We start from the raw sequence: 19932 nt of genomic DNA, 5'->3' as shown, positions 1-19932 counted from the left end.
CCGGGGGTTAGAATAGGCCCGAGGTATTCCTGCCTGTCGTAAGAGGTGACTAAAAGGAGTCTCTCCCCCTCATGGGGGTAGTTTGCGCCTGTGTCCGGAGACAGATGGTTCCACGACAAACATTTGTGGTCATTTTGGTTTTTCGATTGTGGTTTCTTCCTTCCTTTGTTTGGTTCCTTTCTTTGTCCTCCCCCTCTCACTGTCTTCCTTACTTTTTACCTTGCCCTTTTCTCCTTGCCTTCTTGCCCAACCTATGGTCTCTGCCTCAGCGTTTGAGACAGAATGTCCTTTCCCTCTCCCCCCTCCCCCCGTCTCCCCCTCCCCCCGTCTCCCCCTCCCCCCGTCTCCCCCTCCCCCCGACTCCCCCTCCCCCCGACTCCCCCTCCCCCCGTCTCCCCCTCCCCCCGTCTCCCCCTCCCCCCGTCTCCCCCCTCCCCCCGTCTCCCCCTCCCCCCGTCTCCCCCTCCCCCCGTCTCCCCCTCCCCCCGTCTCCCCCTCCCCCCGTCTCCCCCTCCCCCGTCTCCCCCTCCCCCCGTCTCCCCCTCCCCCCGTCTCCCCTCCCCCGTCTCCCCCTCCCCCCGTCTCCCCTCCCCCCGTCTCCCCCTCCCCCCGTCTCCCCCTCCCCCCGTCTCCCCCTCCCCCCGTCTCCCCCTCCCCCCGTCTCCCCCTCCCCCCGTCTCCCCCTCCCCCCGTCTCCCCCTCCCCCCGTCTCCCCCTCCCCCCGTCTCCCCCTCCCCCCGTCTCCCCCTCCCCCCGTCTCCCCCTCCCCCCGTCTCCCCCCTCCCCCCGTCTCCCCCTCCCCCCGTCTCCCCCTCCCCCCGTCTCCCCCCTCCCCCCGTCTCCCCCCTCCCCCCGTCTCCCCCTCCCCCCGTCTCCCCTCCCCCCGTCTCCCCCTCCCCCCGTCTCCCCCTCCCCCCGTCTCCCCCTCCCCCCGTCTCCCCCTCCCCCCGTCTCCCCCTCCCCCCGTCTCCCCCTCCCCGTCTCCCCCTCCCCCCCGTCTCCCCCTCCCCCCGTCTCCCCCTCCCCCCGTCTCCCCCTCCCCCCGTCTCCCCCCTCCCCCCCGTCTCCCCCTCCCCCCGTCTCCCCCCTCCCCCCGTCTCCCCCTCCCCCCGTCTCCCCCTCCCCCCGTCTCCCCCTCCCCCCCGTCTCCCCCCTCCCCCCGTCTCCCCCTCCCCCCGTCTCCCCCTCCCCCCGTCTCCCCCTCCCCCCCGTCTCCCCCTCCCCCCGTCTCCCCCTCCCCCCCGTCTCCCCCTCCCCCCCGTCTCCCCCTCCCCCCGTCTCCCCCTCCCCCCGTCTCCCCCTCCCCCCGTCTCCCCCTCCCCCCGTCTCCCCCTCCCCCCGTCCTCCCCCTCCCCCCGTCTCCCCCTCCCCCCGTCTCCCCCTCCCCCCGTCTCCCCCTCCCCCCGTCTCCCCCTCCCCCCGTCTCCCCCTCCCCCCGTCTCCCCCTCCCCCCGTCTCCCCCCTCCCCCCGTCTCCCCCTCCCCCCGTCTCCCCCTCCCCCCGTCTCCCCCTCCCCCCGTCTCCCCCTCCCCCCGTCTCCCCCCTCCCCCCGTCTCCCCCTCCCCCCGTCTCCCCCTCCCCCCGTCTCCCCCTCCCCCCGTCTCCCCCTCCCCCCGTCTCCCCCCTCCCCCCTCCCCCCGTCTCCCCCTCCCCCCGTCTCCCCCTCCCCCCGTCTCCCCGTCTCCCCCTCCCCCCGTCTCCCCGTCTCCCCCTCCCCCCGTCTCCCCGTCTCCCCCTCCCCCCCGTCTCCCCGTCTCCCCCTCCCCCCGTCTCCCCGTCTCCCCCTCCCCCCCGTCTCCCCGTCTCCCCCTCCCCCCGTCTCCCCGTCTCCCCCTCCCCCCGTCTCCCCCTCCCCCCGTCTCCCCCTCCCCCCGTCTCCCCCCTCCCCCCGTCTCCCCCTCCCCCCGTCTCCCCCTCCCCCCGTCTCCCCCTCCCCCCGTCTCCCCCTCCCCCCGTCTCCCCCTCCCCCCGTCTCCCCCTCCCCCCGTCTCCCCCGTCTCCCCGTCTCCCCCCGTCTCCCCGTCTCCCCCGTCTCCCCGTCTCCCCGTCTCCCCCTCCCCCCGTCTCCCCCTCCCCCCGTCTCCCCTCCCCCCGTCTCCCCCTCCCCCCGTCTCCCCCTCCCCCCGTCTCCCCCTCCCCCCGTCTCCCCCTCCCCCCGTCTCCCCCTCCCCCCGTCTCCCCCTCCCCCCGGTCTCCCCCTCCCCCCCGTCTCCCCGTCCCCCCGTCTCCCCGTCCCCCCGTCTCCCCGTCCCCCCGTCTCCCCGTCCCCCCGTCTCCCCGTCCCCCCGTCTCCCCGTCCCCCCCGTCTCCCCGTCCCCCCGTCCCCCTCTCCCATCCCTCTCCCCCCTCTCCCCCCTCTCCCATCCCTCTCCCCCCTCTCCCATCCCTCTCCCATCCCTCTCCCCCCTCTCCCATCCCTCTCCCCCCTCTCCCCCCTCTCCCATCCCTCTCCCCCCTCTCCCCCCTCTCCCATCCCTCTCCCCCCTCTCCCCCCTCTCCCATCCCTCTCCCCCCTCTCCCATCCCTCTCCCCCCTCTCCCACCCCTCTCCCCCTCTCCCACCCCTCTCCCCCCTCTCCCACCCCTCTCCCTCCACCCCTCTCTCTCCACCCCTCTCTCTCCACCCCTCCCCCCTCTCTCCCTTTTTTTCCTCCCTGTGTGTGCCTGAAGGCCAACCCTTGCGTTCGCACGCGTAGCCAGTGACGGGGTAACGCGTAATTCCCCGCCCTGGGTAGACAAGTAAGACACGCACGTACCCCCTGGTACAGGCCAGGCCCATGGAGGGGTGATTGCCTGAGCTGACACCTTGCGACCATGCCGATTGGTCCCTCCGTCCATTTCTCGGGAGGTGTGACCTGAGGTGTAAACATTCACCTAAGGCGGGAGCGCCCTCTGAGAGGGTCCCCACAAGGAAGGAGCGCGCCATCAGAGACACTGGCAATCCAATGGATTTCTCTTCTTCTCTCTTGACTTCTGCCCAAACCCGGACACTTGTTCAGCCACCAGTGACAAAAGTACTACCGCCTGCCCCAAAGCTCCTCGTAGTTTCTCGATCTGAGGGCGGAAATGATTTTTCATCTGTCAACTCTTTCATTATTCAGAAGGGCGTAGATGCCATAGCCGGACCTGTCAAGTCTTGTACCAGGATGCATAACGGTAGCTTGTTGTTAGAAACTGAGACCGCCTTTCAGGCATGAAAGCTCCTTTGGCCCACACTCCTGTACACGTTCCCTGTCTGGGTGGAGGCTCACCTCACTTCGAATTCGTCGCGTGGTGTGGTATATACTAGATCACTCGACGGATTGACTGACGAGGAGATTCAGTCTTTCCTCGCTGAGTGGGGTCATGAAAAAGGTCGACAATGACCTTGTACTGACCCAGACACTTTCCTTGACCTTTGATAGTGTTCAGCTGCCGTCACGCATCAAAGTGGGCTATGAGCTTATTTCTGTTCGCCACTATGTCCCGACACCTACGCGCTGCTACCAGTGTCAGCGTTTTAATCACACCTGCCAGTCTTGTTCTAATGTGGCCAAATGCATCACTTGTCGCAGGGACGCCCATGAGGGTGACTGTCCACCTCCGTCTCCTCATTGCGTGAATTGTCAGGGTGACCATGCAGCGTCCTCCTGCGACTGCCCCAAGGATGAATGCTGTATACAGGAAATTTGGGTCAAAGAGAAAGTGTCCACCTTGGCTGCTCGCAAGCTATTTGCTAGTAGGAAGCCCATGCTGCTCCCAGCAGGGAAATACGGTACTGTCCTCGCCTATCCTCGGCCTACCAGGGAGGTGTCGACGAAGACATGCGATCTGACCTTTAGCGCTACGGTCATCCGTTCGGCCAGTGCTAAGATCGTCCGGTCAGCGTCTCCTCTTCCTCCCGTCACCCATATGACACAAGCACCTTCATCAGCTTCTGCTAAGACTAAGACGCAGAGTCAGATGCATGGGCCTTCAAGGAGGAACCGTCCCGTGAAGACTTCCTACGAACCCCGAACTCCCAGCCATCAACCAATACTTCGACTAAACGACCTTCCAAGAAGGCTCATAGGAAGCAAAGTTCTCCTTCTCCGCCACGGTGTGTTTCTTCTCCTGCGCCACACAGCACTTGCCGCCCCAGGCCTTCATCCATTTCACCTGGCCGCACGGCTGGTAGTCGAACATCTGGCCATTCACCGGCGGGGGAAGCTCCCCCTCGTGGGCATCTTAACAAGATGGTCGACGAACCTATTGAACAAATGGACGATGACTCTCCGCCTCTTGATAGCGGTGGCAGTGCTCGCCTGAAGCCAGGCCCTCAGTGGCATTCGAGGTGCCCCTTTTTGTGCTTCTCCTTTTTCTTCTCACGATGGCACTTCTTCATTGGTATATTCGCTGCATTTGGTCCAACTGAGAGGACTTAAAGTTGTTGCTACGCTTACACTGTCCACTCGTCGTAGCTCTCCAGGAAATGAAGCTACGCCCATGTGATCAAATAGACTTTGCACACTATGCCTCTGTGCGTTTTGACCTACCCCCTGAGGCAGGTGTTCCTGCTCATGGAGGGCTTATGTTGCTGGTCCGGGATGATGTTTACTACAATCCTATCACATTGCACACCGACCTGCAGGCAGTTGCCGTCCGAATTACTGTCCCCACTTTCACATTTTCCATTTGTACCGTTTACACTCCATCGTTGTCTGCCGTTACTAGGGCAGACATGATGCAAATTATTGCTCACCTACCTGCACCATTTTTGTTGACTGGAGACTTCAATGCCCACCATCCCCCTTGGGGCTCTCCAGTATCCTGCCAGAGAGGCTCCCTGTTAGCAGACCTTTTCAACCACCTCAATCTTGTCTGCCTCAATACTGGCACCCCTACTTTCCTTTTGGACACAACTCTCACCTATACCCATTTAGACCTCTATATGTACTACCCAACTTGCACTCCGGTTTGAGTGGTACACACTTTCTGATATGTATTAGAGCGACCACTTCCCTTGTGTTATCCATCTCCTGCATCATAACCGCTCTCCATGCTCAACTAGTTGGAACATCTTCAAAGCAGACTGGGGGCTCTTCTCTTCCAGTGCGACCTTTCAGGATCAAACCTTCGCAAGTTGCGATAGTCAGGTCGCACACCTCACAGAAGTCATTCTCACTGCTGCTGAATATTCCATCCCTCATACTACTACTTCTTCTCCATGTGGCGTACCGGTCCGCTGGTGGACTGAAGCATGTAGAGACGCTTTACGTGCTCGTCGACGTGTTTTACGCACCTTTAAACACCACCCTACGATGGCAAATTGTATCAGTTATAAACGATTACGTGCGCAGTGTCGTAGTGTTATTAAAGAAAGCAAGAAAGCCAGCTGGGCTGCTTTCACAAGCACCTTCAACAGTTTTACTCCTGTTGTCTGGGAAGCCTGCGCCGGCTATCTGGCACTAAAGTCAACTCACCAGTTTCTGGCTTGACAGTCGCGAATGACGTCCTTGTGGCCCCTGAGGATGTCTCCAATGCCTTTGGCCGATTTTTCGCAGAGGTTTTGAGCTCCGCTTATTACCACCCTGCCTTCCTCCCCCCCCCCCCCAAAAAAAAGGCAGAGGAGACAAGGCCACCTAACTTCCGCTCCTCGAATCATGAAAGTTATAATGCCCCATTCACCATGCGGGAACTCGAAAATGCACTTGCCCGGTCATGGTCTCCGCCCCAGGGCCTGATTCTATTCATATTCAGATGCTAACAAACCTTTCTCCTGCGGGTGAAGGCTTTCTTCTTCGTACTTATCACATCTGGATTGAGGGTCATGTTCCCACATGCTGGTACGAATCTATTGTTGTCCCGATTCCTAAGCCGGGGAAGGACAAGCACTTGCCTTCCAGTTATCGACCCATTTCCCTTACCAGCTGTGTCTGTAAGGTGATGGAACGAATGGTTAACTCTCATTTGGTTTGGCTTCTCGAATCTCGACGCCTACTTACCAATGTACAATGTGGATTTCGTAGGTGCCGCTCTGCTGTTGACCATCTGGTTACCTTGTCGACCTTCATTATGAATAACTTCTTGCGGAAGCGCCAGACTGTGGCTATGTTCTTAGATTTGGAGAAAGCTTAAGACACCTGTTGGAGGGCGGGCATTCTCCGCACCATGCATACATGGGGCCTTTGCGGTCGCCTCCCTCTTTTTATTTGTGCCTTTTTAATGGATCGACAGTTCAGGGTACGTGTGAGTTCTGTCCTGTTAGACGCCTATCGCCAGGAGAATGGGGTGCCTCAGGGCTCAGTTATGAGCGTCGCTCTCTTCGCCATAGCGATCAATCCAATAATGGATTGCCTCCCAGCTGATGTATCAGGCTCCCTTTTCGCGGACGATTTTACCATCTATTGCAGCGCGCAGCGTACATGTTTCCTGGAGTGCTGTCTTCAGCGTTGTCTTGACCGTCTTTACTCCTGAAGTGTCGCCAATGGCTTCCGTTTTTCTGCCGAGAAGACGGTCTGTATTGTATTAACTTCTGGTGCTACAAAGAGTTTCTCCCACTGACCTTACATCTCGGTCCCGTTGCTCTCCCATTCGTGGAGACAACAAAATTTTTAGGTCTTACATTTGACAGGAAACTTAGCTGGTCTCCACATGTGTCATATTTGGCTGCCCGTTGTACCCGTTCTCTAAATGTCCTCCGTGTTCTCAGCGGTACGTTGTGGGGGGCGGATCGAACCGTCCTACTTTGCCTATATCGGTCGATCGTCCGCTCAAAGCTGGATTATGGGAGCTTTGCATACTCCTCTGCATGGCTGTCCATCTTAGGCCGCCTCAACTCTATACAACATCGGGGGTTATGTCTTGCGATCGGAGCGTTCTATACTAGTCCTGTTGAGATTCTTCATGCTGAAGCCGGTGAATTGCCACTAACCTACTGGCGCGATATACTACTTTGTCGGTATGCCTGTCTGCTATTGCCAATGCCCGACCACCCGTCTTATCGTTCCTTCCCTCCCTGTTGCTCCCACACCACCTACCTCAGGAGCAGCACTCCCCCCCCCCCTCCCCCCCCCAACCATCGGGGACACTAGTCCCCACTTCTAAGCCAGAGAAGTGTAAGTCTTCTTTGGCTTCTCTCGCTAGGTAGGGATCCCTTGGGTCACTCCCTTCCTAGGCTCCTACCAGTGGCAAACCAGACACCCACCAGTGGCTGAAGAAGCCCTCCCAGCAAGGGCAACCAAAGGAACAGCGTGAGAAATGGAAATTGAATACGCCTGAGACCATGGAAATTGTAGTGGCACCCACTCCCCTGCTACCTACAAGCTCTGCGTCTGAGGATGCGGTGGAGTTTCTGGTGCCTGCTGAGGACCTAGGTCTGGCCGGTCCTTCAGACATATGGATGTCGCTCCCGTCGGTACTCAATCAGTGGCAGCAGGTGACCCAGTGGTGTATCTGCCTCCTCGGTCCCTTCATGCCTTTCTCAACCATGGACAATGTCGTCCTCCAGTGGAACTGCAGCGGTTTTTTCCACCATCTTGCTGGGCGCTGACAACTTCTCAGCCTTCACCCTTTCCTCTGCATTGCTCTTCAGGAAGCTTGGTTTCTGGCGATGCGAACCCCCGCCCTCCATGGCTGTAGGGATTATTATAAGAACCGGACAGCTTATGAGAGGGTATCTGGTGGCGTCTGCATCTACGTCCTTCACTCTCCTTACAGCGAGTCTGTCCCTCTACAGACACCTGTAGAGGCTGTTGCTGTTCAGGTGTGGACGCCTCAGGCTGTTACTGTCTGCAGTCTCTATCTTCCACTGGATGGTGATGTCCTGCAGCATGTCCTGGCTGCGTTGATAGCCCAATTGCCGCTACCTTTTCTGTTACTGGGCGACTTCAACGCCCATAACCCTCTGTGGGGTGGATCAGTGGCAACAGGCCGAGGCAGCATCATTGAGCAAGTATTGGCACGGCTCGTCCTTTCTCTTTTAAATACTGGTGCCTTCACACATTTCAGTGTGGTGCACGGCATATACTCAGCCATTGACCTTTCGACCTGCAGCCCTAGCCTATTACCTTCTGTCCAATGGAGTGTGCATGACGACTTGTCCGGTAGTGACCAATTTCCGATCTTTCTGTCACGGACATAGCATCACTATTCTGGGCACCCTTGCAGATGGGCTATGAATAAGGCTGACAATGTCTTGTTCACTTCCATTGCCACTATTGAGCCTCTTTCCAATGATGCCATTGATGCGGTGGTTCACTCGGTCACCACCGGCATCGTTACTGCTGCAGAATCTGACATTCCCTGTTCTTCTGGGTCCCCTCGGCAGAGGACTGTGCCTTGGTGGTCGCCTGAGATCGCTGAGACGGGCACTCCAGTGTCACAAGTGGCATCCCTCATTGCCACACCTCATAGCCTTTAAACGCCTCCGTGCGCGAGCCTGCCGCCTCTCTACCTCTCCATTGCAGGTTTGGGTCAAGATTAGGCGACTCTTATCAGACCCCTGTCAGTCTACCTGTGCTTTCACTGAATAGTGCAGTCTGTCGCACAATTGCAAACCGCTTTGCAAAGCATTTTGCTCAGAGTTCTGCTTCTGCGAATTATCCACTGGCCTTCCGCTCCCTGAAAGAGCGGTTGGAATGTTGGAGCCTTTCATTTCACACACCACCCTGAATTGTACAATGCTCCATTCAGAGAGTGGGAATTCCAAAGTGCGCAAGCTGTTTGCCCCGATATGTCTCCCAGGCCAGATCACATCCACCGTCAGATGCTCAAACATCGCTCGGTGGACTGCCAGCAACTCCCAGCGACTCCTCCTAGACCTTTTCAACCGTATCTGGGTTGAGGGTGAGTTCCTGTCACAGTGGCGGGAAAGCGTCTGAATCCCCATGTTGAAACCTGCCAAGAACCCACTGGAGGTGGACAGCTATCGCCCCATCAGCCTCACCACCATTCTTTGCAAGTGGCTCGAACGCATGGTGAGCCGGAGGTTGAGTCTGCTACTTGAGTCTCGGGGTTGTATGGTTCCGTCTCAGGATGGGTTCCATAAGGGCCGCTCTGCCACTGATAATCTGATGTTCCTGGAGACTGCCATCCGTACAGCCTTTGCCCGCCGTCAGCATCAGATTGCCATCTTGTTTTGACATGCGGAAGGCATATGATAAGACATGGCGACGTCACATCCTCTCTAAGCTTCATAGTTTGGGTCTTCGGGGTCGGCTCCCGATTTTCATACAAAATTTTCTGTCGCTTCATTTCTTCCGCATGCAAGTTGCGGCCTCCCATAGTTTCTCCAGAGTGCGGGAGAATGGGGTAACACAAGGATCTGTCTAAAGTATCTGCCTCTTTTTAATTGCAATTAATGGTCTCACTGCGGTGGTGGGAACATCTGTTTCCTTGTATGCTGATGACTTCTACCTATACTTTAGCTCCACTGGCATTGCAGCTGCTGAACATCAGCTGCAGGGTGCTATCCGCAAGGCACAGTCTTGGGCTGTAGCTCGCGGCTTCCAGTTTTCGGCTGCCAAGTCCTGTGTTACGCATTTCTGCCGGCGATGCACTGTTCAACCTTAGCCACGGCTTTATCTTGACGGCAAACCTCTTGCTGTGATGGCAACTCATTGGTTTTTGGGATTGGTTTTTGATACCCGGTTGACTTGGCTCCCTCCTATTGGCAGCTTAAACAGACATGCTAGCGGCATCTTAATGCTCTTCGTTGGCTTGAGTCACACCAGCTGGGGTGCCAATCGGTCTACCCTTCTACAGCTGTAACAGGCGTTAATTCTGTCCCATCTAAATTATGGGAGCCTGGCTTATGGTTCGGCATCGCCTTCGACATTGTAGTTGCTTGACCCCATCCTTCACAGCGGATCTGACTCCCACTGGAGCTTTCCGGACAAGCCCTGTCAACAGCATACTTGCGGAGGCAGGTGTCATTGTGGTTCTGGTGCCAACGATTACTGGCTGATTATGCTACACACATTTGTAGCTTGTCCGGGCATATCAATTATCGTCTCCTGTTCGCTCAGTTTGTCATCCATCTTCCAGAACGGCAGCCCCATTAAGGGTGTAAAATCGTGGTTCATGTCAGAGCTCTTCTCTCTGGGCTTGAGGTTTTCCCTCTTCCACCTCTCTTCCGGGCCCCTCTGTGTATACCTCTGTGGTGTGTGCCCCGCCCATGCCTTTGGCTCGATTTGGCACAGGGTTTGAAGGACTCAGTCCCTCCTGAGGCCCTCTGCGGCCGCTTGCTTTCAATCTTTGCCGCATTTGAAGGCTCTGACATTGTCTATACTGACGGTTCGATGGTTGCTAATCGTGTTGGTTATGCTCTTATTCTAGGGGATCATTGTGAACAACACTTATTGCCGGCTGGCTGCAGTGTTTTCACTGCCGAGCTGGTCGCCGTCTCTCGCACCCTAGAGAGCTCCTGCTCAGGCAAGTCCTTCGTTATCTGTAGTGACTCCGAGCGGTTTATGAGCTATCGACCAGTGTTTCCCTCACTCTCATCTGCTGATGGCTATCCAGGAGTCCCTCCATATTCTTGCCCGTTGTGGCTGCTGTGTGGCCTTCGTGTGGACCCCGGGTCATGTCGGCATCCCAGGAAATGAATGTGTTGACATACTGGCCAAACAGGCTGTCGGTGCACCAGCCTTGGAGATTAGCCTTTCGGAGAGTGACCTCAGGTCAGTTTTGTGGCAGAAAGTACTTTGTGCCTGGGGTGAAGAATGGCGAACCCTTCCTTCACCCAACAGACTTTGGGCCTTCAAGGAGGGTACCGGTGCGTGGCACTCCTCCTCGCGGGTCTCTCGCAATGACTCTGTTGTCCTCTGGTGGCTGTGCATTGGTTGCACCTGGATAACACACAGCTATTATTTATTGTGCCACGAGGACCCACCTTTATGTTGCTGCGGGTCAGCTTTGATGTTGGTCCACATCTTGTTGGACTGCCCGCTTTTAACTCTGCTCAGGCAGACATTTGTGCTGCCTGATACCCTTCCTGCATTTTTATCAGATGACATTGCGATGGCAGATTTAGTTTTGAGTTCTATTCGTGCAGGGGGTTTTTTGTCGCTTGATCTAAGTGTTTGTCCTTTTTTGTGTTGTGTGGCCTTTGGACTACGATTTTAGACTGGGATTTTTAGTGTGTTTCTTGGTGGTTGGCTTTTCCATTTTGTTTCTATGTTTGGCCAACCACTGTCATACTGTGTGTGATTTTAATTCCTCTTTTCTGGTCTCTGTATCTTTGTTGTCCTGAGTCGTCTCCTGTCATCTCCATTGTTTGTTCTTATTCTTTGTGGGTGTTTCTAGTTCGTGAAAAAGGGACCGATGGCCCTAGTAGTCTGGTCCCTTCAATCCCACAAACCAACCAACTATTAGTACTGCCCTGCCATGAGCCTGCTCTTAAGGGTGTCAAAGTGGCAGAACGTGTGCAATAGGAGAACCCAGCCATAGCACTAGTTGTGCCTGCCCATGGGCAAACAAAGGATGCCTGTACTCATGTGGGGCTGCATTGGGGCAGTGTACCTTAACCACTATATTTTTAGTAAATTAAAAATTATCTTCTGAATGCTGCCTAAAAATTCTGCAGAAGTATTTTATAGAATATACATTGTGTGCAGTCACATGCAATGTAATAAAGTGAAGTATACATCTATTGTACAACTTGGATACTGGTTCATAACTTCATATGCATTAGAACACTGTAAATCTAATAACTTCCACTTACTTCTGTTTTGCTACGTGACAGTATTAACAGAGGGGAGTATTCATTTACAAGATCATTACTACTACTACTACTACTACTACTACTACTACCACCTAAGTGAGCAGGGTGGTTCTTGTCCCTTACAAATGTTTCCTCTTGACACAATAATTTTCAGGCAACAAGGCTTGTCAGTGCTATGGGGGATGTCAGGTAATGCTGATAGTTCATTTCCTGATGAAACTACAGGTTTGGAATGTTGTAGAACAGTTAGTCCAGTCCTCAAACAGGCAAAAAACTTGTATGGAGATATTCCACACAAGTTGTGATGTATAAAATTGCTGTACTTATTGAAATTTATATTTGATGCATGGTTTCACAACTGAAACCATCTGCACTTGGTTATAAGCAGTTGTGTAAGCAAAATGTGGTGACAAATGTTGATAAATTTTGATGTGACGGTTTTTAAAATCAGTTTCAATAAACATTGGTTAATGTCTTGAACATTGTCTAAAATTAATAATCAGTTAGTAAATTTCACCTTTCTTGTAGTTGAAATTTGAATTTCAGAAATTGTATAATCTAACTAGCAATGGCACTCTCATCGTCCTCACAATTGTAATCTGTTTCTGATTCAGTTAGACACTTAAACTGTGAACCTCCTCCTAAAATAACCAGTTGTTTGGCTATCTGTTGATTGGTGATCTTCTTAGATGTAGTGGTAGTATCATTTTTCCTCGGTGTGTCTTATGCAAATATAAAGTCTCAAGATTCAGACCAATGCTTATTAATCAGAGTAAATTAAATCCAGTTTATTTGGGATTTTTAAGGGAGCACTCTGTTGTGACTATATTATGCCATGTAAGAATTTAAGTGTCATATTCATTTCAGTTTTGAAGACCAACATTCACCAAAACTAGCAATCTTGTGTTGCTTAATTCCCATTTTGCCAGTTTTAATGACTTTTGTACTATTTAAGGATACAAATTGTGAATGGTGTTGCAGATCAAAGGATCAGAATTGGCCCTGAATAAAATAGTGCACAGAAATCTCTGAAGCCTGGAGAGGTTGTAGGCAGAAAACTTGTGAATCTGAAAAAGAAGTTTCTTACCTCATCTATACATTACTTTGGGCTTACTTGAAACCATTTGTATATTGAAGTATGTTTGCAAGGTCTCTCTCATCTATCAAAGGAGAAATGGAAAGAAAGCAAATTTGTTAAACCAGGTGGTTTGAAAAATATTTGAGTCCATCTCTGAATCAAAAATGAGTTAGGATGATGATTGCGTTACTATTCACAAAAGCTGTTACTGTGATAGTGAAAAGTGTCTACATAGTTTTAGTTTTTGTGCTCAGCATACAGGAAAAGTTCAGGAACTTAGCCTATTTTAGCCCCAAAGTATCAGGATCACTCTAATACTGATCGGATGGAAATTGTAGTTCACTTACAGATGTAGAACAGCCAATTAATCTGTATTCCGTAAATGATTCCAGGGTGGTAACCGAAGGAAATGCATACAGTGTACTTCAGTAATGACGTATTTCACATTTATACTTAACTAGAACTTCTGTTTATATTAAAAATAGAATTATTTTTCATTCCAGTTTGTGTTTTGCTAATTTTTGTGGTTTGTAAAAGTTGCATAGATGAGACTACTACAGACTGGGGTTGCACAGGATTTCAGTGGCAAAAAAAAAATTGTAAGATTTGGCTTTCAGTGGCATGTTGTTTACTCCATAGATCTCACATATTACGTCCATGTAGGTTGATTGATGTTCACATACTACTTTGGCTGAGTGGCAGTGTTCTGTTCACACTGCTACACCAGGAGTTCCAAGTAGACGTATTGTGGAAGTACAAAGTATGTGGAGGGGAGACATGGTATTGAAGGTGATAACTCATATCTAATAATTGCTGAAAAGGAAACCAAAGTAACAAAGGCATATAGTAACTATTTCATATTGTAAGTTAGTGGTACTAGTACTAAGTAGTAGTAGTAGTAGTAGTAGTAGTAGTAGTAGTAGTAGTAGTGAGAATTTCATGCTTTGAAAGTTGAAAGAAGTAATACATTGCAAATTTTGATACCCTGCATTTCCACATTTGTATTTAATGTTGTGGTTTTTGGAAACATGACAATGAATTTATTATTTTTCTGAAGTGTAATTGTAATAGAGGTAATGAAGAAAGTTTCTAATTGGTATGTTTTCTATTTTCAGGCTGCCTTCCTTCTGCCTATTATTAATACCATCCTAAATGATCCAAGAGAGCTAGTCATGACAGGGCAGGGTTGTGAGCCCCATGCTGTTATACTATCACCAACAAGGGAACTTGCATTACAAATTTTTAATGAAGCACGGAAGTTTGCTCTCGGTTCTATTGTAAAGTCTGTTGTTGTGTATGGAGGTACTTCAACTATGCATCAAGCCCAACAAGTAGCGGTAAGTTTACTACAAAAACATTGCTATTTTTGCTGTTGAATAAACACAAGTGTACACTGTGACAACTTTAGGCCATGCAGTAGGGCAATATGAACGTATTATTAAGTAGTAGTCCAGTATGAATGCATTTTAACTAATATAAACAGCTCTCTCGAGCTAAGAACATCACTACTCCCTGTCATGGTGAGGAAGAATTTGAGTAAGATATCATTCTCCCGAAGTAACTTGGACTGGAACTTCTGATGGGCTCTCCAGTAAGGTCAAAGTAAATTTTATTCAGTCCTTGTCAAATACAACTAGTGTTCAGTCTGACCTGGATGTTACCAGGCAGTTACTTCACCCTCTGTTTACTTCCAACACACCACATAGTAAACATTAAATGTGTTGGATATGCCCACAGAAATGTTTTTAGCAACTTGATGAAACCCACTTAAACCTGTGAGGTTCATCTGTTGAACTGACAGTATTTTTATATGGAGATAGTTTAATTGTGAAAATGACATACTCAAAACAATATGGAACGGATAGATTGCTACTCATCGCATTGAGATGTTGAGTCACAGAGGGTCAATGAAATGAATACTAGCAATATAAACAGTCGGGCAACATCCTTCCTCAGAAGTAGAACTCTTAGGTGTGTGTGTGTGTGTGTGTGTGTGTGTGTGTGTGTGTGTGTGTGTGTGTCGGAGGGGGGGGGGGGTGTCAGTGCCTTCTCTTCGTGTTCAGAAGCAATCTAACCTTTCCATACGTCTAAATGCATTTAACTTGGTGTCTTTCGTTCATAACAGTGAGATAGTATTGTCGTCTCAATCCTTCAGCCAACCAGTTAGCCTCACTGCCCTGCAGACTGCATGAAAGAATGGTTGCTCTAGGTGATGGTGGGTTCTTGAGTCTCAAGGTGGTTTCTGGGAGGAGCAGTCTACAGCCAACTTTGCTGTTTCTTTAATTTAAAAAAAATCTGACAGGCTTTTTGTAAATACCAACACCTCATTGGAACCTTTCTTGAGTTGTATAAGGCACAGCTTGCCCCCATCACATTTTACTAAACCTACATGAGACTTTCAAGGCTTCTTACTGACTTTTTATTCTATTGATTGTTGTGGGCTTCAATTGGTCTTCACTCTACACAGGTCCAAAAGATTCATGTTCTAAAGGACTCTGTCACGAGTTTCATGATCCACATTGACATCAATGGGCTAGTGGCCTGTGTTGGGCTGCTGGTTACCCCTGCACTGCATATCGATGAGTTGTATTTTGTACATATACACCATGCTGTGCAAGCCACCTAATGGTGTGTGATGGAAGGTACTTCAGATACCATAACTGATTCACCCCACTCCATCTAGTTTCATTCCTAAATGGTGTGTGGGAAGAATGGTTGTCAACAAGCCTCTGTATTGGCTCAAATTTCTTGAATTTTCATTGTGGCCATTGCGTGAGATACATGTTGGACAAAGTAATCTGTTGTCCAACTCTCCCAGAAAGTGCATTTTGAAATTTCGATAGTAAACATCTCAGTTATGCACAATGCTTCTCTTAGTGCTCTCCAGAAGTTTGAATAATGAAAGTCTCCATCATGCACGTCACTTCTTTTGTAACATCATAGTAATGCTCTTGCAACAACTAAGTGATCCTGTAATAGAACAATCCGCTCTTTTGTTGCATTCTCTCTATTGTTCCTACCTGGTAAGGGTACCATACTGATGAACACCATTCAAGAACACTCGAACAAGTTCCTTACACGCCATTTCCTTGGTGAAAGTGTTACATGTCCTTCAGATTCGTAGAGAGAATCTGTCTGGAATATTCTTTTCCTACTTTTTGTTATATCCAGAATGAAATTTTCGCTTTGCAGTGGAGTGTGTGCTGATAGGAAACTTGGTGGCAGATTAAAGCTGTGTGCCAGATCGGGACTTGAACTTGGGGTCTTTGCCTTTCACGGCCAAGTGCTCTGCACCATTCATCAATTCTCTGCAGGTCATTCTGTAAGTAGATACTGTCTTCTGGCACTGAGCATCTTACACTTTCCACTAGATCATTTATATATGTTGGAAACATTAATGGTCCTGTCACACTCCCTTAGGTTAGTCTGGAAATAACTGCTACACCTGTAGATAACCTTGATGTCCAGTGTCTGTAAGCTGCACACACTGTTGATTTCGTTCCATTAAGAGTGATGTGTTGAGTTTTATCTATGAGGAAATCATTCCCAGTCACAAATCTGGTCCAGTACTAGATAAGTTTGTATTTGGTATTTGTTTCACTAAAGGTTTTAAATGATTTCCTGGAATCACACTCTGCATCAACCTGAGAGCTGTTGTCCACAGCGCTGTGAATCTCGTGGAGGAACAGAATGAGGTCAGTTTTGCAAGATCTATTTGCGGAATCCATGTTAATTTTAATAGAAGAGATTTTTGTTCTCCAAAGAGACTGAATTCTTGAGCCTAAAACATGTTCCCTTATTCTAAAAGAAACTGACATAGATACAGGTCTATAATTATGTGCATCTGTCCTAAGGCCATTCTTGAAAACAGAAATAACCTGTTTTTTTTTTCACTTCCTATGTACCACCCTTTGTTGCTCCAGTGATCTACAGCAAACTGCTAGTAAGAGGTAAGTTCTGTCACTTAATATTTGTAGAATCCTACTGTTATCTCATCTGGTACTGATGCCATTCCACTAATAAGAGATTGTAGTTGCTTTTCTGTGATCAGTTACATCTATGTCTTCCATTTCAATGTTTCTATGATGATTGAAAGGAGGAATGTGTTAAGATCTTCCACAGAAAATCCATTTCGGAAGACAGATTTCAGTATTTTGGCCTTCTCTCTGTTAAGATCCATGTAGGTGCCAATGAGTGAATAAAATATTCTGAACTGCATATTGATTTTAAAAGACCATAACCTCTTACAGTTTTTATTCAGATTGGTTGACAAAATTTCATTTTAAGAGTCATTAAATGCTTCTTTCATTGCCCTCATTTTTTACTGAGTTGAACTTTCATTTATCATCTGGGTTTTGACTTCACTTGAATCTGAGTTTATGCTCTCTTTGTTTATGTAGCAATTTTCTAATACTGCTATTGAACCATGGTGGGTCTTTCCCATCCATTATTTTTTCATTCGTGCTCCACATCCTCATCTCTTGAGTGTTTGATGCTGAGTAATCACTCTGCACTTTGTATCCTGTCACACTTGCTAAGCAAAAATATCTTCCTACTTTTCCTCACATTTCTTGTCAAACCTGTAGTCACAGTTATCACAGCCTTATGATCACTGTTACCTTCCCATATGTTAACTATTTCGTTAAGTTCAGATGTGCTAGTTACTAGATGGTCTAAACTGTTAACTTTGAGTTGGTTCTCTATCTGCTCAAAATAATTTTCTGACAAGACTTTCAGAATGATGTCATACTAATACCTGGCTGGCCCTGGTGGCAGTTTTGAAAGCAGGACTGTCCCAATCTATACTTGGCAAATTGTCACCCCCATTACAATAGCATGACCAGGAAACATATTTATGAAATTCTGCAAGTTCTCTGTGAAGTGCAGTACCACAGCAGTTCCTCACACAGTTCGTAAAAGCATGAGAAAGGTCAAAAATGACAATCTTTGAAGTTCTTTACCCAAACGAATTCCGCTTTTGGGACCCATGATAATCTCAGTAGATATTATCGAGTTCTTTATTGCAATAAATATACTGTCTCCATTGGTGGCTGATCTATACTTGCCATAAATATTCCAATTTAAACTTAAGATTTCATTACTGTTCAATTCAGTTTTCAACAAACTATTCCTAATGGCTACATGTTACACCAGATGTAGAAGTATGAAACTTGAATTTGGTTGCAATAATCACACATCTGTTGTTTGAACCTGATAAACAATATTTTATTCAAAATAATCTCCATTACTATTTATACATTTCTCCCACCTCACTTTCAGGCTATGGATACCACCCCAAAAAAGTTGTTCTTTTGAAGGTAACCGGTCAGTGAGCCATTTTCGTACATTTTCATATGAATTGAAGTGTTGTTCAGCGAGAGCATGTCCCAGTGATGCCAATAGATGATAATTGGAGAATAAGCCGCATGCCCTAGTATTTCCCACCTGAATGCCTCGATCATTTCCCAGACACGTTTTGCTTTGTGTGATGGGGTGTTATCAAGGAGCAATAAGACTTTGTTTCCTTTTCTCATATTCTGGTCATATTTCACGTAATGCTAGATTTAAATCGATCACTTGCTGTTGGTAGTGATCAGTATTAACACAACAGGTTTTAGCAGCTCATATTAGATGGCACTCTTCTGACCCCACCAAACGCAGAGGATTGTCTTCTTTCCAAAGTGATTTGATCTTGCAGTGGATGTCTATAGTTTGCCTGGATTCACCCATGATTTACGATGCTAAGGATTCTCAAAATATATCAGTTTTTCATCACATGTCATTATTTGATGGAGAAGAGACTTCTTTCGTTCCTGGTGAGAAGCATTTCACAAGTGGTCTTTCGATTTGCTTGCTTCTATCGATCAGTTTATGTGGATCACATTTTTCCACTTGCTGTACCTTTCCCATAGCTTTCAACTAAAGAGAAATGGCTTTCTGCATCACATTCCATTGTTCTGAGTTCCTGTTGTGTTTGAGTACCATCCTACCCAATAAGGCTTGCAATTCGTTGTCTTCGAACTTTTTTGGTGGTTTCCTGCTCTAGTTGTCTCTTGCGTCAAAATCAGCACTTTTGAATTTTTTAACCACTTGAAACACTGTTTTCTTTTTTCCAAGAGCATGTTCACCGAAAGCTTCGACAAGCATTTGATGCAATTCTGGAGCAGTTTTCTTCAAATAGTAACAGAAAACCAATGCTGTCTGCAAGTCGTAGTTCATAGGCACAAAACTCTACATGTTTACGGGTTTGAAACAGACACCAATGTATGGAACTTCAGTTATTGTGTGTTTGCATTTGTAGTCAGCTGTTACAGGAAGCATATGGCACTGCAGAGACAGTTTCATGGACCCTACTCAGATGGCTAGCACCATCTATAGGGACATTCTGGTTTCATACTTCTACACCTGGTAACCTTCAATTAGCAATACTAATTCTGGTACCTTTTCTTGGATGCTCCCCGAGTTTATTAATAGCATATTAATCTTCTCCATACCCTATCTGTGAGGATGAGCAGTCTCTGAGAACACGTGGCTGATTTAACTTAGATTTTTGGAAAACAGTTTCTCTGGTGTCAATTGGTGGGAAGAGGTTTTCAAACCTAAAATACCCCACATACTCTGCTACCCTAATACACATTGCTTGTGTGTAGTGCATGCCTGACCTGAAGGGAATCCTAAAATTCTCCACCCAATAGCAGAGGTAGAGGAATTCGCTTGAGATACCATCACAGAGTCCTCTGAGCCTCTGGTTCAGACCTTCCACTCTGTTCCAAACCAGAGGCTGTGAATGGCCCTGGATACACAATGCTATGAATACAGATTAGTCTGCACCCCCACATGTGATGTTAGTTGCTTCACCACCAAATCGACCATCTGCTGAAAGGAGCAAAGGATAGCTCCATAATCAAAGTGGTAGATGTCATTTGTGCCTAAATTTGACACTGTTAGCCATGGTGGCGATTCTTCTGGAAAACATAAAATTCTGCAGAAATTACATTTTACCTGGAAAGCTCAGGGAACACTGCTTTTTTAACCTGGCATTGAAATGGAATATTACTGAGTTCCATTAATGACAGATTTTAAAATACTTAATGTTTAAAAGTGTGTTGATTGTATGGATACTATTGCATATAAATTATCGATGTTTAAAAACTGCAGCAGTTAAACTACTG

The 19932-nt window shown here is 48.9% G+C and overlaps 1 protein-coding gene across 2 annotated transcripts in view; it reads left to right on the top strand.

Annotated features, from left to right (window-relative positions):
• The window catches only part of LOC126259563 (ATP-dependent RNA helicase vasa), a 75817-nt gene that overhangs the window by 36680 nt on the left and 19205 nt on the right, over positions 1–19932 (top strand). For both annotated transcript variants that reach the window (XM_049956461.1, XM_049956460.1), the window contains one exon: positions 13876–14097. In XM_049956461.1, coding sequence (XP_049812418.1) covers positions 13876–14097 — 222 coding nt within the window. The remainder of the gene's footprint in view (positions 1–13875; positions 14098–19932) is intronic.

The sequence above is a fragment of the Schistocerca nitens genome, chromosome 5, assembly GCF_023898315.1.
Source record: "Schistocerca nitens isolate TAMUIC-IGC-003100 chromosome 5, iqSchNite1.1, whole genome shotgun sequence".
In the NCBI taxonomy this organism is placed as follows: Eukaryota; Metazoa; Arthropoda; class Insecta; order Orthoptera; family Acrididae; genus Schistocerca; species Schistocerca nitens.
This window is presented reverse-complemented; position numbering and strand designations above follow the sequence as displayed.